We start from the raw sequence: 19,849 nt of genomic DNA, 5'->3' as shown, positions 1-19,849 counted from the left end.
CAATACATTATTTTAGTTGTTGATCTGGTTCTGGTAAAATATTAGGTTCTTGACCAGCCTCCTAACTATGAACATTCAAAGGTTCAACATGTGGCCCAATGTTGCGGCTTTTGTGTGTGTGTGTATGTGGTTTTCTTTCTGTTCTCTAAAAATCTATTTCATTGCAGCCCTGGCTGGTGGAGCTCAGTGGATTGAACACGGGCTTGCGAACCACATTCGATTCCCAGTCAGGGCACGTGCCTGGGTTGCAGACATGTTCCCAACAGGGGACCCAAGAAAGGCAACCATACATTGATATTTCTCTCCCTCTCTCCTTCTCTACCCCTCTAAAGATAAATAAATATTTAAAAAATAAATAAAAATCTATTTCATTACATCAAACTCTCATCAACAGAAATACCCAAAAAAGATGCGCTTCCATTCACCATTTAGGCTCCCATGTACAGTGGAATCAGAGAAGTAAAATATTCTCCAAAGTATGACAGCACTAAATCATCACTACCTCCACTCTCCTTGTTCGCAGTTCTCTGAAGAGCATCCAGGTGCTGAGATAATTCAGGGAGCTTCAGTCTCAAGAGGTCTCTGAAGACTGCCATGTCCACAGACAATGCCCAGAGATTATTGACAAAATAGCTTTCAGGGAGTACCTTATCAATGAGGTAAATCATAATCTGAAGAAAAAGATAAACAAGACTGCTTCATAAAAACTGGCATCCTAACATACCCTAAACAGAAAGAACATATTCAAATGGATAAAACGTAGTTACCCAAAGCACTCTGTCCTTTAAACGTGTCACTACCAAATGTTCTGGATTTTCAAGGCTCACCTCCACTCTGGATTAAGAGCAGGTAGCATACTTACCTAAGTAATTCATAAGTGTCTAAGTAAAATACTTACTAAGAAAACACAGTTACTAAGTACAAAAAAGCAAGGAAAATGGTTTACCTACACTTAGTCAACTTTATATTTCCTAATCATTACAACTTGCAGAGGCCAAAATAACTGTTGGAAAAACACCAACCCTCAATATTTTCCTCTGCATCGGAGGTGTTTCTTCATAAACCCAACCTTCCTCTGCATATTAAATGTCCAACTGGATTCCTAAATGATGATAAAGCCATCTCCTCCCACAAAGTTTGCTTTTGGAGAGGCAGAAACATAAATATTCAGTTTCTCAGTTTTATCTAATCCGTCTTCTTATGTGACTTTTTAGTGTCTCAAGCATCACTGAACCATTTCACAATTTGATTGACATTGTATCCCCTCCCCCAAACCTCCCCACCCCAGCCCTTAACCTGAATTACTTATTCCAGCTTTTCCACAGAACAGTCCCCATTTTAAAGTCATATAAATTTTATCTGAAAAAGTGACCAAAGCTGATAGACTAAGAAAACAAAATTGCTCCTTAATGGAAAATGTTTATCGTCATGTATTTGATTTGTCACTGCCTCCCTCTTCAACCCCTGCCCGTCTGACAAACAAGTAGCTTTGAAGCTCTTTCCTTAAATACATGAATGGAAAAAGTGAGAGGCTGAATACAGATGTAGACCATGTCAGGCTAGATTTATAATTATTCCCACCATGATGTGTATCGAACCAGGAGGAACATTTTTCTTATTTTTCCATATCACATTAGTCAGTGACTGTAAATATCACTAAGGTGCTCGCCACAGTCAGAAAAGAATGGGGAGGTGGGGCGCAGGAGGAGGCACGCTTGAATTCAAAGACCAAGCAGCCATCCTACCCGACACCAAGCACTGCAGTCAACAGCAGTCTGAGGATTCGGACATGACTGAGCAGCCCCATACTGCCCTGAGCAGATAAAGCAGAGGACATGCTCCTCGTGTGAAACGCTTCATTCCCTCTAAAGTCCATTTCTGGTGACTCGATGAATCACATTCCGACCTGTACCCCTAAACGGCTGGTGTCCCACCTGAAAGTGATTCCAGAATTTTTTCTTACTAATAAAGGCCCTAAGCATCAAAGATTAAAAGATAATAAATATAACTCACTTCTACAAAATTTCTCCAAGCAAACAGCTTCTATCATAGACATTCACTCTCAGCCTACCCCCTCCACCCCTCACCCCAGATATGAAAGAATAAAGCAACCTAATAAGACCCAACTAGAATTAAGCATATCTGGTGGAGGAGGCAGCTCCTAACACGACCCAAGTGGTCCCCACCTTCTGACAGTCACACCCCTGTATGAGCCCTTCCCCTTGAGTGCCAGCTGGACCTAGTGTCTGGCTCCTAGCAAATAGAATATGTCAAAAATGATGAAATGTGACTTCTGATATTCAGCTACAAATCTGTACTTTCATCCCTTCTGCCTTGCTCACTCTTTGACTCCCTTGCTCACTGAGGGAGACCAACCACAGTGCTATGTGATGGAGAACCCCACGTGGCAAGGAACTAAACAGGCCTCTGACAACAGCCAGCAAGGAACTGAGGCCCTCAGTCCAAGGACCTGTGAGAAATTAAGTCTTGCCAACAGCCAAATGACTGAACTTGGAAATGAATGTCCCCAATCAGTCAAGCTTGCAGACGAGACCACAGCTCCCACCAACAGTTTGAACGCCACCGTCATGTGACTCTGAGCCAGGTGAGCTGGGCCCAGACTCCTGACTCAAAGAAACTGTGAGGTAACACAGGTTTTCTGTTTTAAGTAGCTAATTTGTTATGCAATAATAAGTAATTAATAGAATTAATATTTAACTTGCTTTAAAATTATAATGTCTCATAAGTGAAGCTACAAACATCCTCATTCTCTTCACATCTGGAAGCTACCCTGGTTGTAACCTGGAGGACATGGTGTCACGGGTAATCACCAGGTGAGGCAAAAACCTTGGAAGGAAGTGGGCATCAGGGAAGAAAAACTGTAGTTCCAACACTTCACTCTCTAAAGAATTTCAGTCGCCTTCTTCAGAGCCTGACACTTACCTTCAGAGCATCCCCTTCATTGCCCTCCACCACTTCCAGAATTAGTGCAGCCAGGATGTTAAAGCCTTGGCAGTACCCAACGTTCTTGTTCCATCGCGCATAGGCCAAGAGGACCCGCTTCAGCACAACCCTGTCCTGCTCCGCCTCCTGGCCACAGTACGAACTGCAGCCTGTGCGGTGAAGGTCCTATAATGAGAAGGAAACAGTATTTTAAAAAATGAGTCCTTGTACTCTCTCTCAGGAAAAAACTGTAGTTATTTCTTTTCCTCGCCCTTAAGTAGATTATCAATATGGATTGTGGTTTTTTTAAAATGTATGTGCAACTTACACATGTGGCCCAAATCAATTTTTTTTCTATTTTCTTTTTCCTAATTTTTTCTAGTATGCCAAGACATTTTCAAGAGGAATTACAGTCAGGCAAATTTCCTACTTAAAGTATTTTCAGAATTAACACAAACAGGGACTCAGAATTAATAAAAAATACACTATAATTCCATATAAATTGAAAGTTTATTTTAATAATATGTCTCAGATAAAACAAGTCATTTCAACACATGTATGATAGGTGCCAAGAATATTTCTTTCTACAAAAAATGGCATAGTGTTTATTTAGCTACCCAAACTCACAATAGTATGAAGGAGCAAAATCAAAATAGCAAAAAATGCAACCTGTATTGTAGAGAGACAGAAAGTCATTCTGTCCAAAACAGAAAAGTTACTCTGTCCAAATTGTTTTATAAGTTTGTATAAAACAGGCAAAAATTTAATATTTAGTCAGGGCAATATCTACAACTGTATTACCAAACAGAGACTGTGATCTTCAGGGGCTGAAGACATTTTCTTGACATAGTAGTCATGTCAATGATAAATAAAAGGTCCTCTTAATAACATGACTGTTATAAAGTGTGCATTGTCTTAATTTACAATTTAAACAAAAAGAAAATACTTCAACGCAATATTTCATCTCTGAGAAATGCATTCTGCAATTCCAAATAAACAGCTGAACTATAAAAATGCCAAGATTTTTCAAGCATACAATATAAAATCCCATAATATTTTATCATTTGTCTGAAACAGACCAAGCTAGATCAGAAATTAGCTCCTTTTAGTTAGCACTTCCTCCTGAAAAAAAAAAACTGCAAAACTGCCAAAACATGAGCATCTTGTGATGGCCAAAGTTTAGATGAAACAGCCTTCCTTTTAAAACCTCGGTTTAGAGTCGCTGTAATATACTCATGAAATCAAAAACCATGTACTCGAGGCTTATGCAAGAGAATAATAGTGAGATTAAATGGAATCAGCATCCTTGGCTTTGGGCACCAGGCGCTAATGAACTGTAATAAGCCAGATAAGCAAACCACCGCTGCCTCCACAGCTGGCTTGAACCCTTGACCCATCAGTCAATCTAATTATATTCACAAATTGACAGTTAAGAAATTATCAAAGACCCTAATAAGAGCCCAACAATTCTAATACGGAATATCCTCAACTTTAAGTTTCTCAGTGACTTTTATGTAAAAATACAGTTAACAGTACTGACCAATGCTAAAAAAAAAAAAAAAAAGAATTTCAACTGCCTATCATATGAGCAAGACAAATAAGAGGACTATGAATGGAAACACTTTATTCCTACTGGCAACATACAAATTTCTGAAGACAGGTATAGTCAAAGTTCCCCCATTAAAAAGCTATTATTAATGAAATGAAGAAGCAAAAAATATACAGACATTCAGACCACAAGGCTTGATCCTCTACCCAGGAAACATCTGGCTCTTAGAATCTTCCTTCTAAGTTAGGACAATAGGCCATGGTCAGGGGCATTACCTTGACTATCTGAATTCCCATTGAGTCATCATCAGGATTACTCCTTTCATTGAAAGTGAAGCGCATCGTTTTGTCCCAATCAATGGCTATACTGTGCAAATAATGATCCGCCAAGGTCAACCAAACCTAAAATAGTAATAAAGAATGTTCAAGTAAAATACATCATTTGACCTTTATTAGAAATGGTTATTGCATCCAACAAGAAAATGGGAACATGCCCTGGCTGGTGCAGCTCGAAGGGCTCAGCATGGGCTGTGAACCAAAGGGTCACTGGTTTGATTCCCAGTCAGGGCACATGCCTGGGTTGCAGGCCGGGTGTCCAGTGGGGGGCACACAAGAGGCAACCACACATGGATGTTTCTCTCCCTCTCTTTCTCCTTCCCTACTTCTCCCTCTAAAAATAAATAAACAAATAAAACCTTTAAAAAGAGAGAGAGAATGGGAACTGTTCCTAGCTCACATGTAGAAATCCAGAAGAGTCTCGTTGAAGTGTACACTGTACTGAATTAAACCACTAGGGCCTTTCATGTGTTCTTTCAATTAACAGTTACTGAGTTCCCACTATGTACCAAGCAATGATCCTGATATTAGGGATACTGTTAAAATTTTTTAAAATTTTATTTCAGTTCATTGAATTACCTGTATTACGTGTTGAGCATGTTCTACCTGGCTCTGAATTGCTCTCCATACTTGGCCAATAGCTGCCTGGTCATTCACAGAGAAAGGGCCTGTGAAGGAAGTGGTCTCATCCCTCTCACACACACACAAATGACACATAAGCTCCCATAACGAATAACTTCTTAAAAAGAGTCACTGTGTATTTTTACTCCTTTCATTATCTCATCCTAAAAAGCTGTTTCTTCGAGATGTATTTCATAAGCTTTAACGTATATTTTGAGGACCCCCAATTGTTCAAATTCTAGGAGTATTAGACTAGGTTTATAAATTGATATAATAAGAGAGCACTTCAAGTTTTGGTATTTGAGCCTCATTTAGCAGGGCTATCACTGATCCACATCTCCAGTGGGACTTCTCTCCTAAGCATCAGAATCATACGTCCAAATGCCCACTTGACACCTTCAACTTAGGTACCTAATAGGGATCTCAACCTTAACAGACCCAAGCCAATCATTTAATCCCCCACCAAGTTAACTACACATACATACATACATACATACACATCTGCTCCTCCCATCTGAGTAAATAGTAACTGTTCCCTTCCAGCAGCTCAGGTCAAAATCGTTAAGTCACCGTTGCCATCCCTGTTACCTCATATTCGATCCAACAAGAACTCATGTCAACTCAGCCTTGAAAATATATCTAGCATATAACCCCTTCTCTCCATCTCCACTACCACAACCCTGATCCATCTCTTGCCTAAATTATTGCAAGCCTTCTACTGGTCACCCACTTCTGTCCTTGTCCCTCATATTCTCAACTTAGTAGCCAGAGTGGCCCATTTAAAATATAAGCTGTATCACCCTGGCTGGCATAGCTCAGTGGATTGAGCACAGGCTGTGAACCAAAGGGTTGCTAGTTCAATTCGCAGTCAGGGCACATGCCTGGGTTGCAGGCCAGGTCCCCAGTGGGGGCCATGTGAGAGGAAACCACACATTAATGTTTTTCTCCCTCTCTTTCACCCTCCCTTCCCCTCTGTCTAAAAATAAACAAAGTCCTAAAAATAAGTAAGTAAAATAAAATAAAATATAAGCTGTATCATTTAACTCCCCTGCTCAAAACTACCCAATGCTTCTCACACCAGGCAAAGTCCTACTATGACCTATGATCTGCCATCCTCCTAACCCCATAGCATTACCTCTGTGACCCTCTCCCCTATTGCTTCCCCTTTTTCCACTGTGCTTCAGCCATCCCATCCTCTTGCTTTTGCTTGTATTACTCCTGAGATGCTCCCACCTGAGTGTTCTCCGGAGTACTCTTCCCCCAGGGTAGCTGCAGGGCCCACTGCTCGCCTCCTGCAAGGGCCTACTGAAATGTCACTTTGCTATTTAAAATTCCACCTCCATATCCCCATTTCCCCACACTTTCATTTATTTCTCTGCTCTATTTTTATCCATGGTACTTATTACCATCTGACATATCTGGTACTTCATTCATTGTAGGCTCCAGAAGGACAAACATTTTGGTCTTTTTTTTTTCCCCACTGCTGTATTCTCAGTACCTAAGACAGTACCTGGCACAGAATAGATAATCAATAAATAGTGAGTGAATGAATGAATGAATGAATGATGAAGAGAGACATGTTTCAAATGACTAAATCTAGAATATCATTTTTGACATTCCGGAGACTTTAAAGAGGGACAGAGTGATGGTCCTTTTGTATTTTAGCCCTACGAACCCCCCTTACCTTCCTCCTCCATTCCTTTGGGATTCCTGTTGACAGTCTGGCAACCGCCTTGAGAGCATCGTACCACTAGGAACAAAGAAGAAAGACTGGCAGAGTGATATATTGACCCATGTGGGCACTTCCACCTTTTTTCCATCTTGACATCTGTAGAGTGTAAAATTGGTACAGCACACTGGGGTAGCAGTCAAGCTTCTTTCAGCCATATGTGACTGGTCTGAGGACCACAACTGCCCTGAGCCCGACCTGGGCCACAGTTAACACACCTGTGATCCATCTGTAGCATACTCAATAATTGGGAAGCACTGGTTCAGAAACCAAAACATGTATTATGGATTCAGAATAATAGATTTCAGTTATAGAAATTTTTTCACACTTACAACATTAATAGAAAGTACAAAAGTTTTCATGGAATTTTTTTTCATATTTACAATATTAATAGAAAGTACAAAATAGCCCTGGCTGGTGTGGCTCAGTGGATTGAGCACTGGAACAGAAACCAAAGGGCTGCTGGTTCAATTCCCAGCCAAGGTACATGCCTGGGTTGAGGGCCAGGTCTCCAGTAGGGGATGAGCAAGAAGCAACCACACATTGATGTTTTCCTCCCTCTCTTTCTCCTTCCCTTCCCCCCTCTCTAAAAATAACTAAATACATTTTTTTAAAAAAGAAAGTACAAAATAGCATAAACTCAAGCCACTTGCAGCTTCATAGGCTATTTTATCTACATTTTAAAAACTGACTTGTCTTCTTATGCTTATTAAAGTTTTTCTACATTGAGAATATATCTCAGGAAGCACCAGTGGTGCAATTGGTTAGCATGCAGTACTTATGAGAGTATATCTCAGTTCATATCCTGTGGATTCCCCAAAATAAGAGTGTCATTGAAACCAAAAACAAAGTTACCTGCTGAAAACCATTTTGACCTAAAGATGGCTCAAGAGTGAACTTCAACTTTGTGTCAACTCCTAAAATAAAAACATATAACTGTTATTTGGGGAGAAAATAAACTATATAAAAAATAAAAGTAAAAATTAACCTGATTCTACTGAATCATAATGAAATTTTTAAAACATTTTCTTTTACTAAATTTTAGTCAGTTTTATTAAAGAAAAAGAATACTAGTTGTTAAAATAAAAAAATATCTTATGGCAACAGAATGGAGCTTTTCATGAAAGATGGTGGTTTCCACAGTTGTCTGGAGTAGTGCCAACAAAAAAAACCAAAAAAACAATTCCTCACAGGCCTGGAGTCATAGAAACCTCCATTCAACATTGGTTCCTGGAGTCAAATGATTTAACATGTCTTGGTCTCCATTCTTTATCATTAAAACTAGCATAATAATCTACCTCTGTAGACAGTTGTGATGATTAAGTGTAAATCACCTACCATGGTACAATTAATATTTATGAAGCTTAGGAAGAGAATTCTCTACTTACAGAACTTATTTTCTAAGACACTTGAGTGGATTAAGGCTATTAGGGAAATTTCAGTGGAATATTAAAAGTTATAAAAATAGCCCTGGCTGGTGTGGCTCAGTGGATTGAGCTACAATGCAGTGGATCCTGCATACCAAAGGATCACGGTTCAATTCCCAGTCAGGGCATATGCCTGGGTTGCAAGCCAGTTCCCAGCAGGGGACACATGAGAGGCAACCATACATTGAAGAAAAAAAAAAGTTATAAAAATGGTGTCATTGCCTTCCCACTTATGGAATCCTTAATGATTCTACTTGGAGATTTTCATATGTTTTTAAATTCTGTTTTGATGGACTTAGTTATTGGAGATAAAATCTGTATGTTTAATTATAAACTACAAGCTAAAAATATAACTGAGTTCTAATGCTAAGTTATCTAAAACTTTAGATAAAGTTCTTTTTTCAAATCCCAAATCTATAGAAGCAAACAAACAGGAGACTACATAAAGACTATATGCTTAATATTTATATTGGGCTTTTATTCAGAATTCCACACTAGATATTCTGTTGTTATTGAGGTGAAATTAAACACAATTTTATTCCCACTTAAATTCTGGTTTAAAATAGAACAATCAAATATAAAAATGCTATATATTCTTTTCTTGCAATTACAAAATCAATGAAATTGCATTTTAAGTCATCTTTTAAGATGTATTATTAAAAATTTAAGGATCAAGATATGCCAAATATTAGCAATACCATTCGGTTTTACAATTTGTAACTGTCATTTACGATGACATTTTTACTTCTAAGATGTTGATTGTACAGTAGGCATATTGAAAACCTCTTCATGACTACTTAGGGCTGGTATGTAGATAGGTACAATCTTCAAAATTTGCGAAATTATAGTAATAAAGTGAACTTGTCTTTTTAAAAACACAGAGTCCACAAGCTGGAGAGGTGTCTGACTTGCCCAAGCCCTTGAGAGTAAGCAGATGCCCTTCTCGGAGTCCCAGAAGGGACTGTGGGTACGTGAGTTGGTCCTAAATTTCTCAAGTCAGGTTGTTGTAGAGACTCCTAAGATATTTATTTTCAAAGCTCCAGGCTCAAAACCATACTCTGCCTAGACAGATAACATTGTCTTTCCGAATACGTATTAAGTATTCCCACGGATTCTCATCTCTCTGAGTTGGTCTAAACGAAGCCGCGGCCCCAGTGCTGAGCCAGGGCACAAAGGGCACAAGAGCGCCTCCGGCTGGAGCGCAGGGTGGAAGGCTCAATGAGACACACCAGGCTTGAGGTCGCTGTCCAGACCCCGGGTGCTGAATGCAGGAGCGCGCAGTCGTGACATTCGCAGTATTCTAACAAAGACCAGGAAATCTGGTGCCGCACTGAATTATATCTACCGACCTAAAAGCCCCGAACTCCCTGTAGGTATTACCGAATGTGCTCCCGGGTTGTTTTCACAGCCCCTGCCGGGCGTCCTGCCGATTGCCTTGCGGCGCTGAAACCCAGCTGGATTGGTTCGTCAAAACCACAACTATTTTCTCATGATCAAAAATGAGTCACAGGACTGAACTAGGATTGAACATTCGCCGCCTGTATGCAAAAGCTGAAATCAGGTCATTTTCACCTCTCCCGCGAACCGGATAAGGGCGGGGAGGAGGTTTATCTGATGATCACGGCTATTCCAGGTTCAGAAATACAAAACACTTTTAACGTGGGAAGGAGATTTTTTTCCTTTAAGGGTAAAGTAAGACGGTGAATAAATGCTACAGTCTCTTTAACTAGACACTTCCTTGAGGAGAAAAACAAAGAAACCACGAGGTTCGAAAACGCAGCCACTCGTTCCGCCCTTTAGGGGTCTGCGCCTTGGCAGTCTCCCCGGCAGCCTCAGGACCGCAGGTCCCCGGAGGCACTGGGAGGCTGGGGATGAGGGAGGTCAAACTCGCCTGGTACCCAGCTGGTGCCACTCAGGGAACAGATGAGCGCCAAGCGTCGGTGCGAGTACGGCTGGCTCCCTGTGCGCCCAGGCTACCACGTCAGGGCCGGGCTCATAAAACCCCAGGGAGAGATGCCGGAGGGTGGAGCAGAGGCAGAGTTATGTAGCCTAGGGAAGCAGGGATGTGTAAACACAGATGAGGAAAAAAAAAAGGGGGGGGGAGCCTTGCCCAGCACGACCAGGTGCGATCCCGGACTTTATCTGTAAGAAAGGATCTCTAGGCTGTGGAACTGTTTCCGGCCAGCTCCAGACCAGGACACACGTTAGAGGCTCCAGGCGAGTGGACCCGCCACTCACCAAAGAGAACCCTCAGCAAAATGCACCCGATTTTTCCACTGCAGCCACTGCCTTCCTCTCAGACCCAAAGTATCAAACCTGTGCCTTCCTCTGCCTCACACACCTCTTTCAAGGTCTGGCTTCTTGGGAGCCTGGTGCACAATTGGTTACGCAGCCTCTGATGGCCCCGGCAGGCACCAGCACTCCCCCAGCTCCAGGAACAAGCAGGGCTGGACTATGCACAGGCCGCGGGGTTGGGGACCCGCTGGCAGGCGGCAGAGCCGAGCGCGGGTCCTCCGTGCCTGGGGAGGCCGCTGCCTCCGCCCAGGGCCTCGTCTGGTCTGCGATCGGCCCTCCCAGGCTGACCCAACCCCACCCGCGCCAAACCTCGGTACCCAGCACCCGGCGGCCGAGCACGCTCTCCGGCCTAGGTGCAGTACAGCCGAGGTAGAGACGGGAGCAGCCCCACTCCCGGGGCGCCGCACTACTTTCCAGCGCCCGGTCTGCAGCTCCCGGTCCTCACCCGGCTCCAGAGTGCAGAGCAGCCGGGGAGCGGTCCGGGAAATGCAGCTGCGCTTCTTGAGCACATTGCTCAGGATGGTGCCCACGCCGCCGCCGCTGCCGCTGCTGCCTCCACCGCCGCCACCCTGCCGCTTCAGGCATCTCCCGCCTCGCCTTAGGGAGCCGGTTAGTTTCTCCTGCCGCATCCGGGAGCGCCCGGGCTCCGGTGCAGCCACCGTCCACCTAGATACCCCCTGTCCCACCGGTGTAGAGGCTTCCCAGGGGGCCTCTGAGAGTCAGCTCAGTCGAGGGTCGCTTGGGAACAACGAGAGTGCGGCCAGCACTCGGGAGTCGAGGGCACCTGCAAGTCCCCACCGGAGCTGGAAGCACCCAGCGAGCGCGGGCAGCCAGCGGGCATCTGCACTGCGGAGTTGCTCGGCTGAGGCAGGAGAGGGCTTGGGGCGGGGAGAAGGGCGGGCTCGAGCCAGCGAGCGAGCACGCTGGAGACGAAGGCGCGCTCCAGCCCCCAATCCCGGCATCACCGTGCGAAGGCGGGGCAGCTGTAACTCCCAAGCGCCCATCCTGCTCTCAACACTTATCCCGCTTCCAGCACAGGGACCCAGGAGCAGCCGAGCTGCAGAGCCCAGAACCCGGAGCCGGCAGGTGAGCAACTGTACTGGGGAACCAGAAGCAGCTAGGAGATTTCCACGCTACTTGCAAGGTCTGAGAGAGGATGACGAGGACACCAAAGGAAGCGAGTCTCACATGAGGAACACCACCAGTGAGATGCACATGCCCACTTCATCTGAGCAGGCAGGAAGGGGCGGTCAGCCAGCGACTGGCACTTGGCAAAGCCCAAGCTCCACCCCAAACTGTGTTGAACTCTTTCCTGGCAGTTTGAGAGGCTTGGTGAGCACAGAAAAATACCACCAGTGATAATACTGGTGGTTTACCTTGGAAGTGTGCTCTTCAAGGAAAAAAAAAAAGAAGCATCATCACCAAGCCCTTATTATATGAAAGAGATAAAGGGGCTTATCTAAAAAAAAGAAGATAAAAACTATGAACAGTAAAAGGACAACAAGCTCACAACTATCAACAACTGAACCTAAAAACTCAAAAACAAAAAGAAACTAAGCAAAGAACTAGAACAGGAACAAAATCACAGAAATGGAGATCACATGGAGGGTTATCAGTGGGGGAATGAGAGGGAAGGAGAGGGGGGAAAGGCACAGAGAATAAGCATAAATGGTAGGTACAAAATAGACAGGGGGCAGTTAAGAATAGTATAGGAAATGGAGAAGCCAAAGAACTTATATGTATGACCCATGGACATGAATAAGGGGTATACAGGTGGGGGTGGGGTACAGGGCAGAGGGGAATAAATGGGGGAAATGGGACAACTTAGCACAATCAATAAAATATATTTAAAAACTGAAAATTCCCAAGTTGAAATGCAAAGAAAAAAAAAGTGTTCCCAATTAAAAGCAATTTTAAGTGCTTCCTCATTTTTCCATCTAGAGATCTGATTCAGTAGTTCAGAACTATTTGCTATCATTACTGTTTTTTAAAAAACTCAATCCCAAACTATGTCATTCACCAGTGGAATAGTAATCCTAAAAATGCATGAAGAATAAGGAAAGACAGGCTGTGGGGCAGAATACAAACATATCTTTGTTTACATTTAGAAAAGGAACACTAGGTGGAAAACCAAAAACTAAAGGCTGTTTATGTGGCATACATTGGATGAGGAATTAATATCCAAAATTTATAAAGAACTCATACAACTCAAGACCAAACAATGCAATTTAAAAACGGGCAGAGGACCTAAATAGACACTTCTCCAAAGAAGACATACAGATGACCAACAGACATAGGAAAAGATGCTCAATGTCACTAATCATCATAGAAATGCAAATTAAAATCACAATGAGATATCTCCTCACTCCTATCAGAATGGCCACCATCCATAACTCAACAAACAACAACTATTGGCAAGAATGTGGAGAAAAGAGAACTCTAGTGAACTGTTGGTGGGAATGCAAAGTGGTACAGACATTGTGGAGAACAGTATGGAGTTTCCTCGAAAAATTAAAAATGGAACTGCCTTAGGAATCAGGAATTCCATTGGTATATACACAGAGAAAGCCAAAACACTAATTTGAAATAATATATACACCCGTGTCCACTGCAGCACCATTTACAGCAGCCAAGATATGCAAGCAACCCAAGTTCCCATCAATAGACGAGTGGATGAAAGAGCTGTGGTACACATATACAATGCAATGTTACTCTGCTATAAAAAAGAATGAAATCTTACCATTTGCAGCATTATGCATGGACCTAGAGGGTATTGTGCTAAGTGAAATAAGCCAGACAGAGCAAAACAAATACCATGTGATTTCACTTATATTTAGAATCTAAAGAACAAAATAAATGAACAAAGTATTATAGAAACAGACTCATAGAACAGAGAACAGACTGGCGGTTGCCAGATGGGAGGGAAGTTGAGGGACTGGGTGAAAAAGGTGAAGGAATTAAGAAATACAGATTGGTAGTTACAAATAATCACATGGATGTAAAGTACAGCATAAAGAATATAGTCAATAATATTGTAAGGACTATGTATAGTGCCAGGTGGGTACTTGAAATCGGGACCACTTTGTAAAGTATATGATGAACCACTATGCTGTACACCTGAAACTAACACAAAATAATGTCGAGTGTAAACTGTAATTGAAAAATAAAATGTAATAAAAAAGAATATGTATGTGGGAGAGAACAGTGTGGAAGAGAAAGGAATGAAAACTTAGGCTTCTCTGAATGTGTCTTACATAGTTTTGACTCATTACATTAATAATATTAATAAATTAAATTTAACCCCCCCCAAACTGGAAATGAATGGAAACAAATGAACTTAATGGAATATCTCTTTGATGGCATAAGAATACAGAAAAAATAAATAAGTTACTTTTAAATACAAAATTCTGACAAAATGTGAATGGTGATTCCAAAGCAAATAATGCTACAACAAAATCTTACATTTTATTCAGTACCTTTATTGTCATTAGTAATGTTGGTATTATTTTTTAAATTCTTATATATACTATAGATAAAGCAAATACATAATTATGGTAATGTCAAGAGGAACCAAGATGTTTTCAGTGTAACAGAAAATACAAGCATACAAAAAAAAGCTTTTCTTAAATCCTGCAATAGTACACTTAAGTTGGAAATACTAGTATGAACTCATTTTTTTTCTTTTCCAAACATTTTTTTTCTTTTCCAAAATACATGCATCCATGGAATAGGTTTAGAAGTAAGGATGACCCAGCATCTATGAACACACCCAGCACCCAGGCTGTGGTCTCTAAAAACAATTCTCCACTAAAAGGAACCCAGGGCTTCTTTGAGGTGTGACTGATCCCAGACCTGGGCCAGAGAAAGTACAAGATGAGCCCGAAATATCCTGATGAGCTCAGAGAGGACGGCAGTGCTCCAACACTAATGGGAGCACCTCGAAAGGGCACAGGAGCCCCACCAATAGGCTTCTCTTGGCCAAAGTCAGAACAATTTTTGCATCAAAAATAATGGCTGTTATTGATTGAAAAGTGCTGAATATTTTAAAGTGTATTCCTAATGATGCTCTGGAAGAGCTGAAAAAAGAAGTCACTCTTACGATTTTGGCACGCTTAGTTTGTAATCAGTACATTCTGGGCTTGGTGACATGCCCCCAGAATTTGAAGACAATGTCAGAAATGTTACCACTCCAAGCATGAAATATGTATTTCATATATAAGAATCTTAAAGCAAGATTAGTCATCTGTAAAAATAAGCCAGGAAGATAAGGCACATGTAAACTAGTCTGTTACGACTGCCGGAGGCACCGATGCTTTGAAAAAGGCAGTACTCTGCCTCATCACTTTAGAAGGTGAAGTCGTTGTTTTCCTTGGTCACGTTTAACCGAGCGGCTTAGGTCTCACACCACGCTCACACAGAGAAATCTATCCTTCATCAGCTTGCTGATTTTATAGTTTCAGTACATTTGTTTTCCTTTAGCTTTCTCTTAATTTTAAGAAGATGGCCATTCACTCTTCTAGCCCATCTCACCTATGCTGAGAACAAAAAAGAAATCTGATGTCTGGCTTTGGCCAATTTTTCCGAGGGCACAACAGGCCCCTGGGGTGAAGAGGGTAATAAACACCCAGACTCAAAGGGAGAAAACTGGGAGGAGTGGGGAACTGCAGGAGAACAAGCTGGTGTCTGCATGTACAGTCTCGTCTTCCCAAGCTCTCATCTGCTCAAACCTTAGAGGGTTTTGTGTTCTATTTTAACAAGAGAGTCTATTCATGCTCAGTGTGCCAGCACTGGGCCGGCAGGAAAGACAGCCTTGCCAGCCAACAGAAGGAGAAATGCCCTCTGCTCTGCAACCTTGCCTCTGGAGTGCAGAGAAGGACGTCCAGCTCCCAGGGCTGGCTGACATGTGCCACTCAGACCATCTGGTCCCCCTGGCTCAGACTCCATGCGCACTATGCTCATCTCACCTCAGATTTAGTACAAGAATAACTGGTTTTTTTCTTTTAAATACATACAAACATATACACATACATACATACTTCCTTAAAAACTTCCCATTCTAAACTACACAGAAGTGGAAACCAGCAAAAAAAAAAAAAAATTCTAAGAGTTTCTACTGGCACCCTGACTGGTGTGGCTGAGTGGGTTGGGTGGTGTCCTGCAAACTGAAAGTCACTGGTTCAATTCCCTGTCAGGGCACATGCCTGGGTTGTGGGCTAGGTTGCCACCTTTGGAAGGTGTCCAAGAAGCAACCAACCAATGTTTCACACACCAATGTTTCTCTCCCTTTCTTTCTCTCTCTCCCCCTTTCCCTGCCTCTAAAAACAAATAAAAATATTTCTAAAAATATTTTTTAAATAAAACAACGTTTCTACTAGCAGCTCTACCTCCCCGGAGCATGCCCGCATCTTTCCTCTCCCGCTCTGCACTCTCCCCAGGTGTGTTACCTTTACCTTTCTCTCTCCTAAGCTCCAAGGGCCCCCCTTTTGCCTCTGTAACCTGTTTCCTGAGCCTAGGCCCAGCTGGCTCACTTTTCCTACCTCTGAGACTCTAAATCATCTGTTCATTAAAAAAAGAAAGAGTTCCTACTATTATAGCAATAACTAGCCAGGGGATTAAATAATATTATTTTGTTTACATTGGAGAGGAAAACCAAGACTGCCAACTTTTACAGCAAACAGATAATTAAGTGAGCAATAAAATACAATGCTCTAAAAGCAGCCATGGCACAAGCCTACAATTATATTTATTTATTGTATGACTCATGGTTTCTTATTCATGTCTGGAACACTGTTTCTCAAAAAGCAGAAGATGTCATCTGAAGCCCACTCGCAGAGGGAACGATGCCGGCGCAGACTTTGCTGGGGGATCACTACCGGTGAGGTTTCCCACCAAGCCAACCCACCACCACTCTTTACTAATCAAGTGATTTTTCCTAATCAAATAATTTATGTGCATTCACGTTTGGGCAAATCACCTTGGCATGGTCCCAAACAATTGTGACTTGGGGTAAAAGAAGGCTCAAGGAAAACTTCACGTTGGATGCAAGTCTGTTACGTGGACTGCCAGAGAGAATGAGCGCTGAGAGAAAACGCCCTGAACGTGTCCGAGTCCAGTCCCCATGGAACACCTGCCGGCTTCCAGGCGGAAACAGGGAAGTGGGAGTCTTGGGTCCCACGTGCTGGGACTGGGATTCTCGGAAAGCCAACTACTCCTTTCACGGGGAAAGGGGTTGGGAGCAGCCAGAAGAGAAGGAAAGTCCTGCATAAGAAATAACAGCTATGTCCCAAGGGCTCCCAGAAGGGAATCAGGCCTGAGACTTCCGCGATTTCCTAATGCTGCTATTTTTGTTTAACAGTAAAATCTTAAAATAAAAAGGGCCTACGTGCTTATCTTCAGGGACAGAGCAGAACCAGTGGTGACAATTACCAAGAGAAAAAGGTCCCGAAGCCTGCTGGGAGGAGGGAAAAGCAAGCCCAGGGAGCTGGCCTGCCCCGGAAAGTGGGCCTGGAACTCGTCCTTCTGCTGCAGCTCCCGGCAGTCAGCTGTGCACCAGCCCCGAGGCTCCGAGTCAGCAGGGGTCCGACCAGACACCAGGTCTCAGGCTGTCTGGCTCCCATTGGGCAGGGATCGGTGCATCTCTGTGCACTTGCTAACAGATTGGGAGGGGTCTGGTGACATAAAAACCACTGTTCTCCTCCCTGCTCTCCCCACAACATCTGAAGATCTGTGAGCAAATACTGAAAGCAACTGTAACTGGCCAGCACCCTAAGAAGTCAACATTCTCCTCACCCCTCAAAGTAGGACCTTAATAAGCAGTTCCTCCAACTCATTATCCAGGACAAAGCCCACACACTATGAGCTCATGGTGACAAGCATCATAACCATTTTCCCCTCATGAAAGAGACGCAGAGTCAGGGCAGCAGAAAGAAATTGCGGGGGACGGGGGGGAAAGCCTTACAATTACCTGACACATCGCATTACGTACATTACATGGGACATTTTATTTTCTTATTGTATGGTTTTCTCTTCTAAGTCATAAAAACCTGTTTCTCTATTTAAATGCCAGCCTCCTTGAAGACAATCAGGTGTGCCTTTTGTATTTGTTTATCTCAGAGAAAGGATGCTGTCAAGCATGGAACACAGAGGCTTTGAAATTCCAACACCAAATCCTGCTCAGCACCTTCTTTTCCCTCCTGATAGTCCCTGTTTACACTCTCTCAGGACCATCCCCTTTAATCAAATATTTTCAAAAATAAGACCACCCCTAAAATTCTTCCCGACCACAGTCAAGTATTTTGGGTGAAGTGTTTTAAGAATAACCAGCTTTATATACAGACCAGAAATTTTCCAGGTTAAAAACTTATACAATTTAATTCACAGCTGGAGTGAAGGCCCCACTTTAGAGTACTACACCAGAAATGTACTTAAGGCCCTGCAGCCAGGTCCATGTAACCTGAAACTCGTAGATACGGTAACTCAAGATTTTAGAACTCATCATATGGTCTCCTTGGCTTGTTATTTTCTTTTTAAAAAAATTATTTATTTATCCTCAGACGGGAAGGGGAGGCGAGAGGGAGAGAAATATCAATGTATGATTACCTCTCATGTGTCCCCTGCTGGGAACTGGCCTGCAACCCAGGCATGTGCCCTGACTGGAAATCGAACCGTGGTTGTTTGGTTCACAGGCCCATGCTCAATCCACTGAGCTACACCAGCCAGGGAAGCTTGTTATTTTCTGTAAAGTATTTTCTTGCCTCAAAAAAACTGAAACTGATTCAACATCACTTGAGGTAGGCTCATGTTAACCACATAAAGACAGCTTTATATTGCTTTTATTTATTCATTCATTCATCAGCTGCTGCAGAAAAGGCATTGTGCTACGTACGGCCGAATAAAAGCGTGAGTTCAGTACATTCTCTACCCTCAAGGAGCTTACAGTGCACTGAGGGGAGACAAGTGAGCAGTGACAGAACAGTGTGAGAGGCCCATTTACACACTATGTGAGTCCTTGGAAGGATACCACTATCTCTACCTCCTCCTGAGTACTGTCTATCCCAGTGACTTCCCTGGGCTTTATTTCACTGAAGTATTAAATTTCACCTGAAAGCAGGCCAAGGACAAATCTCCTCTTTGTGCTTCTTGTATTTGTGGTACTCACCATCAAACTTTACTCCCACATGAGGAGTGAGTGTCACTGGAGGACCCATCACTTGAGGGTGAAATCAGTGTTTAGCTTGGTTATGATGAACTACTTAGCTTAGATTTCCCAACCTTTGACTCCAAGCTATTCTAAGATTCTTTTTGACCCTGTTGAGGGATATGAAAGGACAGATTTCTTGTAACTATTGATGCAGATTAGTTTGGCTTAGAAATATATGAGGTCTTCCAGGAAAAAATCCAGCTATTGTGAATACAATGAGAATGGTTTGAGTGACATCAGTGTAACCTGGCAGCCAAGGAGAGTGCGCTGGAATGCACATGTGTGAACAATGACGACTTCACTGTACTAGTCAGTGGAGGTGGAAGATGCCATTGAGTGAGCATGTGTACTGTGTGGCTGTAGCATTCAAAATGACTGAGTAGAACTACAAATCTGCATCAAATTTTGACCTAAGTGTGAACATTCCTCTAGAAAAGGAAACCATTTGGATGATTCAGAGGCCACAGCTACGGGCAACTGGTGATTGGCAGCTTCATTACAACAATGCTCCTGCTCATGCGTCACGTCTCGTGCAGAGTTTTTTAGTGACACATCAAATCACCCAGGTGACTCAGCCACAACAAATCTACAGACCAGATTTGTTGCCCCATGACGTCTGGCTTTTCCCAAAACTAAAGTCACCTTTGATAGAGAAGAGATTTCAGATCACCAATGAGATTCAGGAAAATACAACTGGGCAGCTAATGGCAATTGGGAGAGCTATGTGAGGTCCCAAGGTGCCTACTCTGA

General features: G+C 42.8%; 1 protein-coding gene across 6 annotated transcripts in view; it reads right to left on the bottom strand.

The window, feature by feature from the left end:
• The window catches only part of TBC1D30 (TBC1 domain family member 30), an 82,706-nt gene that overhangs the window by 30,324 nt on the left and 32,533 nt on the right, over positions 1 to 19,849 (bottom strand). For 3 of the 6 annotated variants that reach the window (XM_037063078.1, XM_037063080.1, XM_037063081.1), the window contains exons 1-6: positions 11,345 to 11,783; positions 8,033 to 8,094; positions 7,133 to 7,198; positions 4,768 to 4,893; positions 2,944 to 3,129; positions 503 to 671 (exon numbers count right to left, since the gene is read on the bottom strand). In XM_037063078.1, coding sequence (XP_036918973.1) covers positions 503 to 671; positions 2,944 to 3,129; positions 4,768 to 4,893; positions 7,133 to 7,198; positions 8,033 to 8,094; positions 11,345 to 11,528 — 793 coding nt within the window. In that variant the 5' untranslated portion in view covers positions 11,529 to 11,783. Of the gene's footprint in view, positions 1 to 502; positions 672 to 2,943; positions 3,130 to 4,767; positions 4,894 to 7,132; positions 7,199 to 8,032; positions 8,095 to 11,344; positions 11,784 to 19,849 lie in introns of those variants that run through there. The other 3 variants (XM_037063076.1, XM_037063075.1, XM_037063077.1) reach the window with 1 other exon arrangement.

This window comes from Sturnira hondurensis, unplaced genomic scaffold (genome assembly GCF_014824575.4).
Source record: "Sturnira hondurensis isolate 20B ecotype Veracruz unplaced genomic scaffold, ASM1482457v3 Scaffold0014384, whole genome shotgun sequence".
NCBI lineage: Eukaryota > Metazoa > Chordata > Mammalia > Chiroptera > Phyllostomidae > Sturnira > Sturnira hondurensis.
This window is presented reverse-complemented; position numbering and strand designations above follow the sequence as displayed.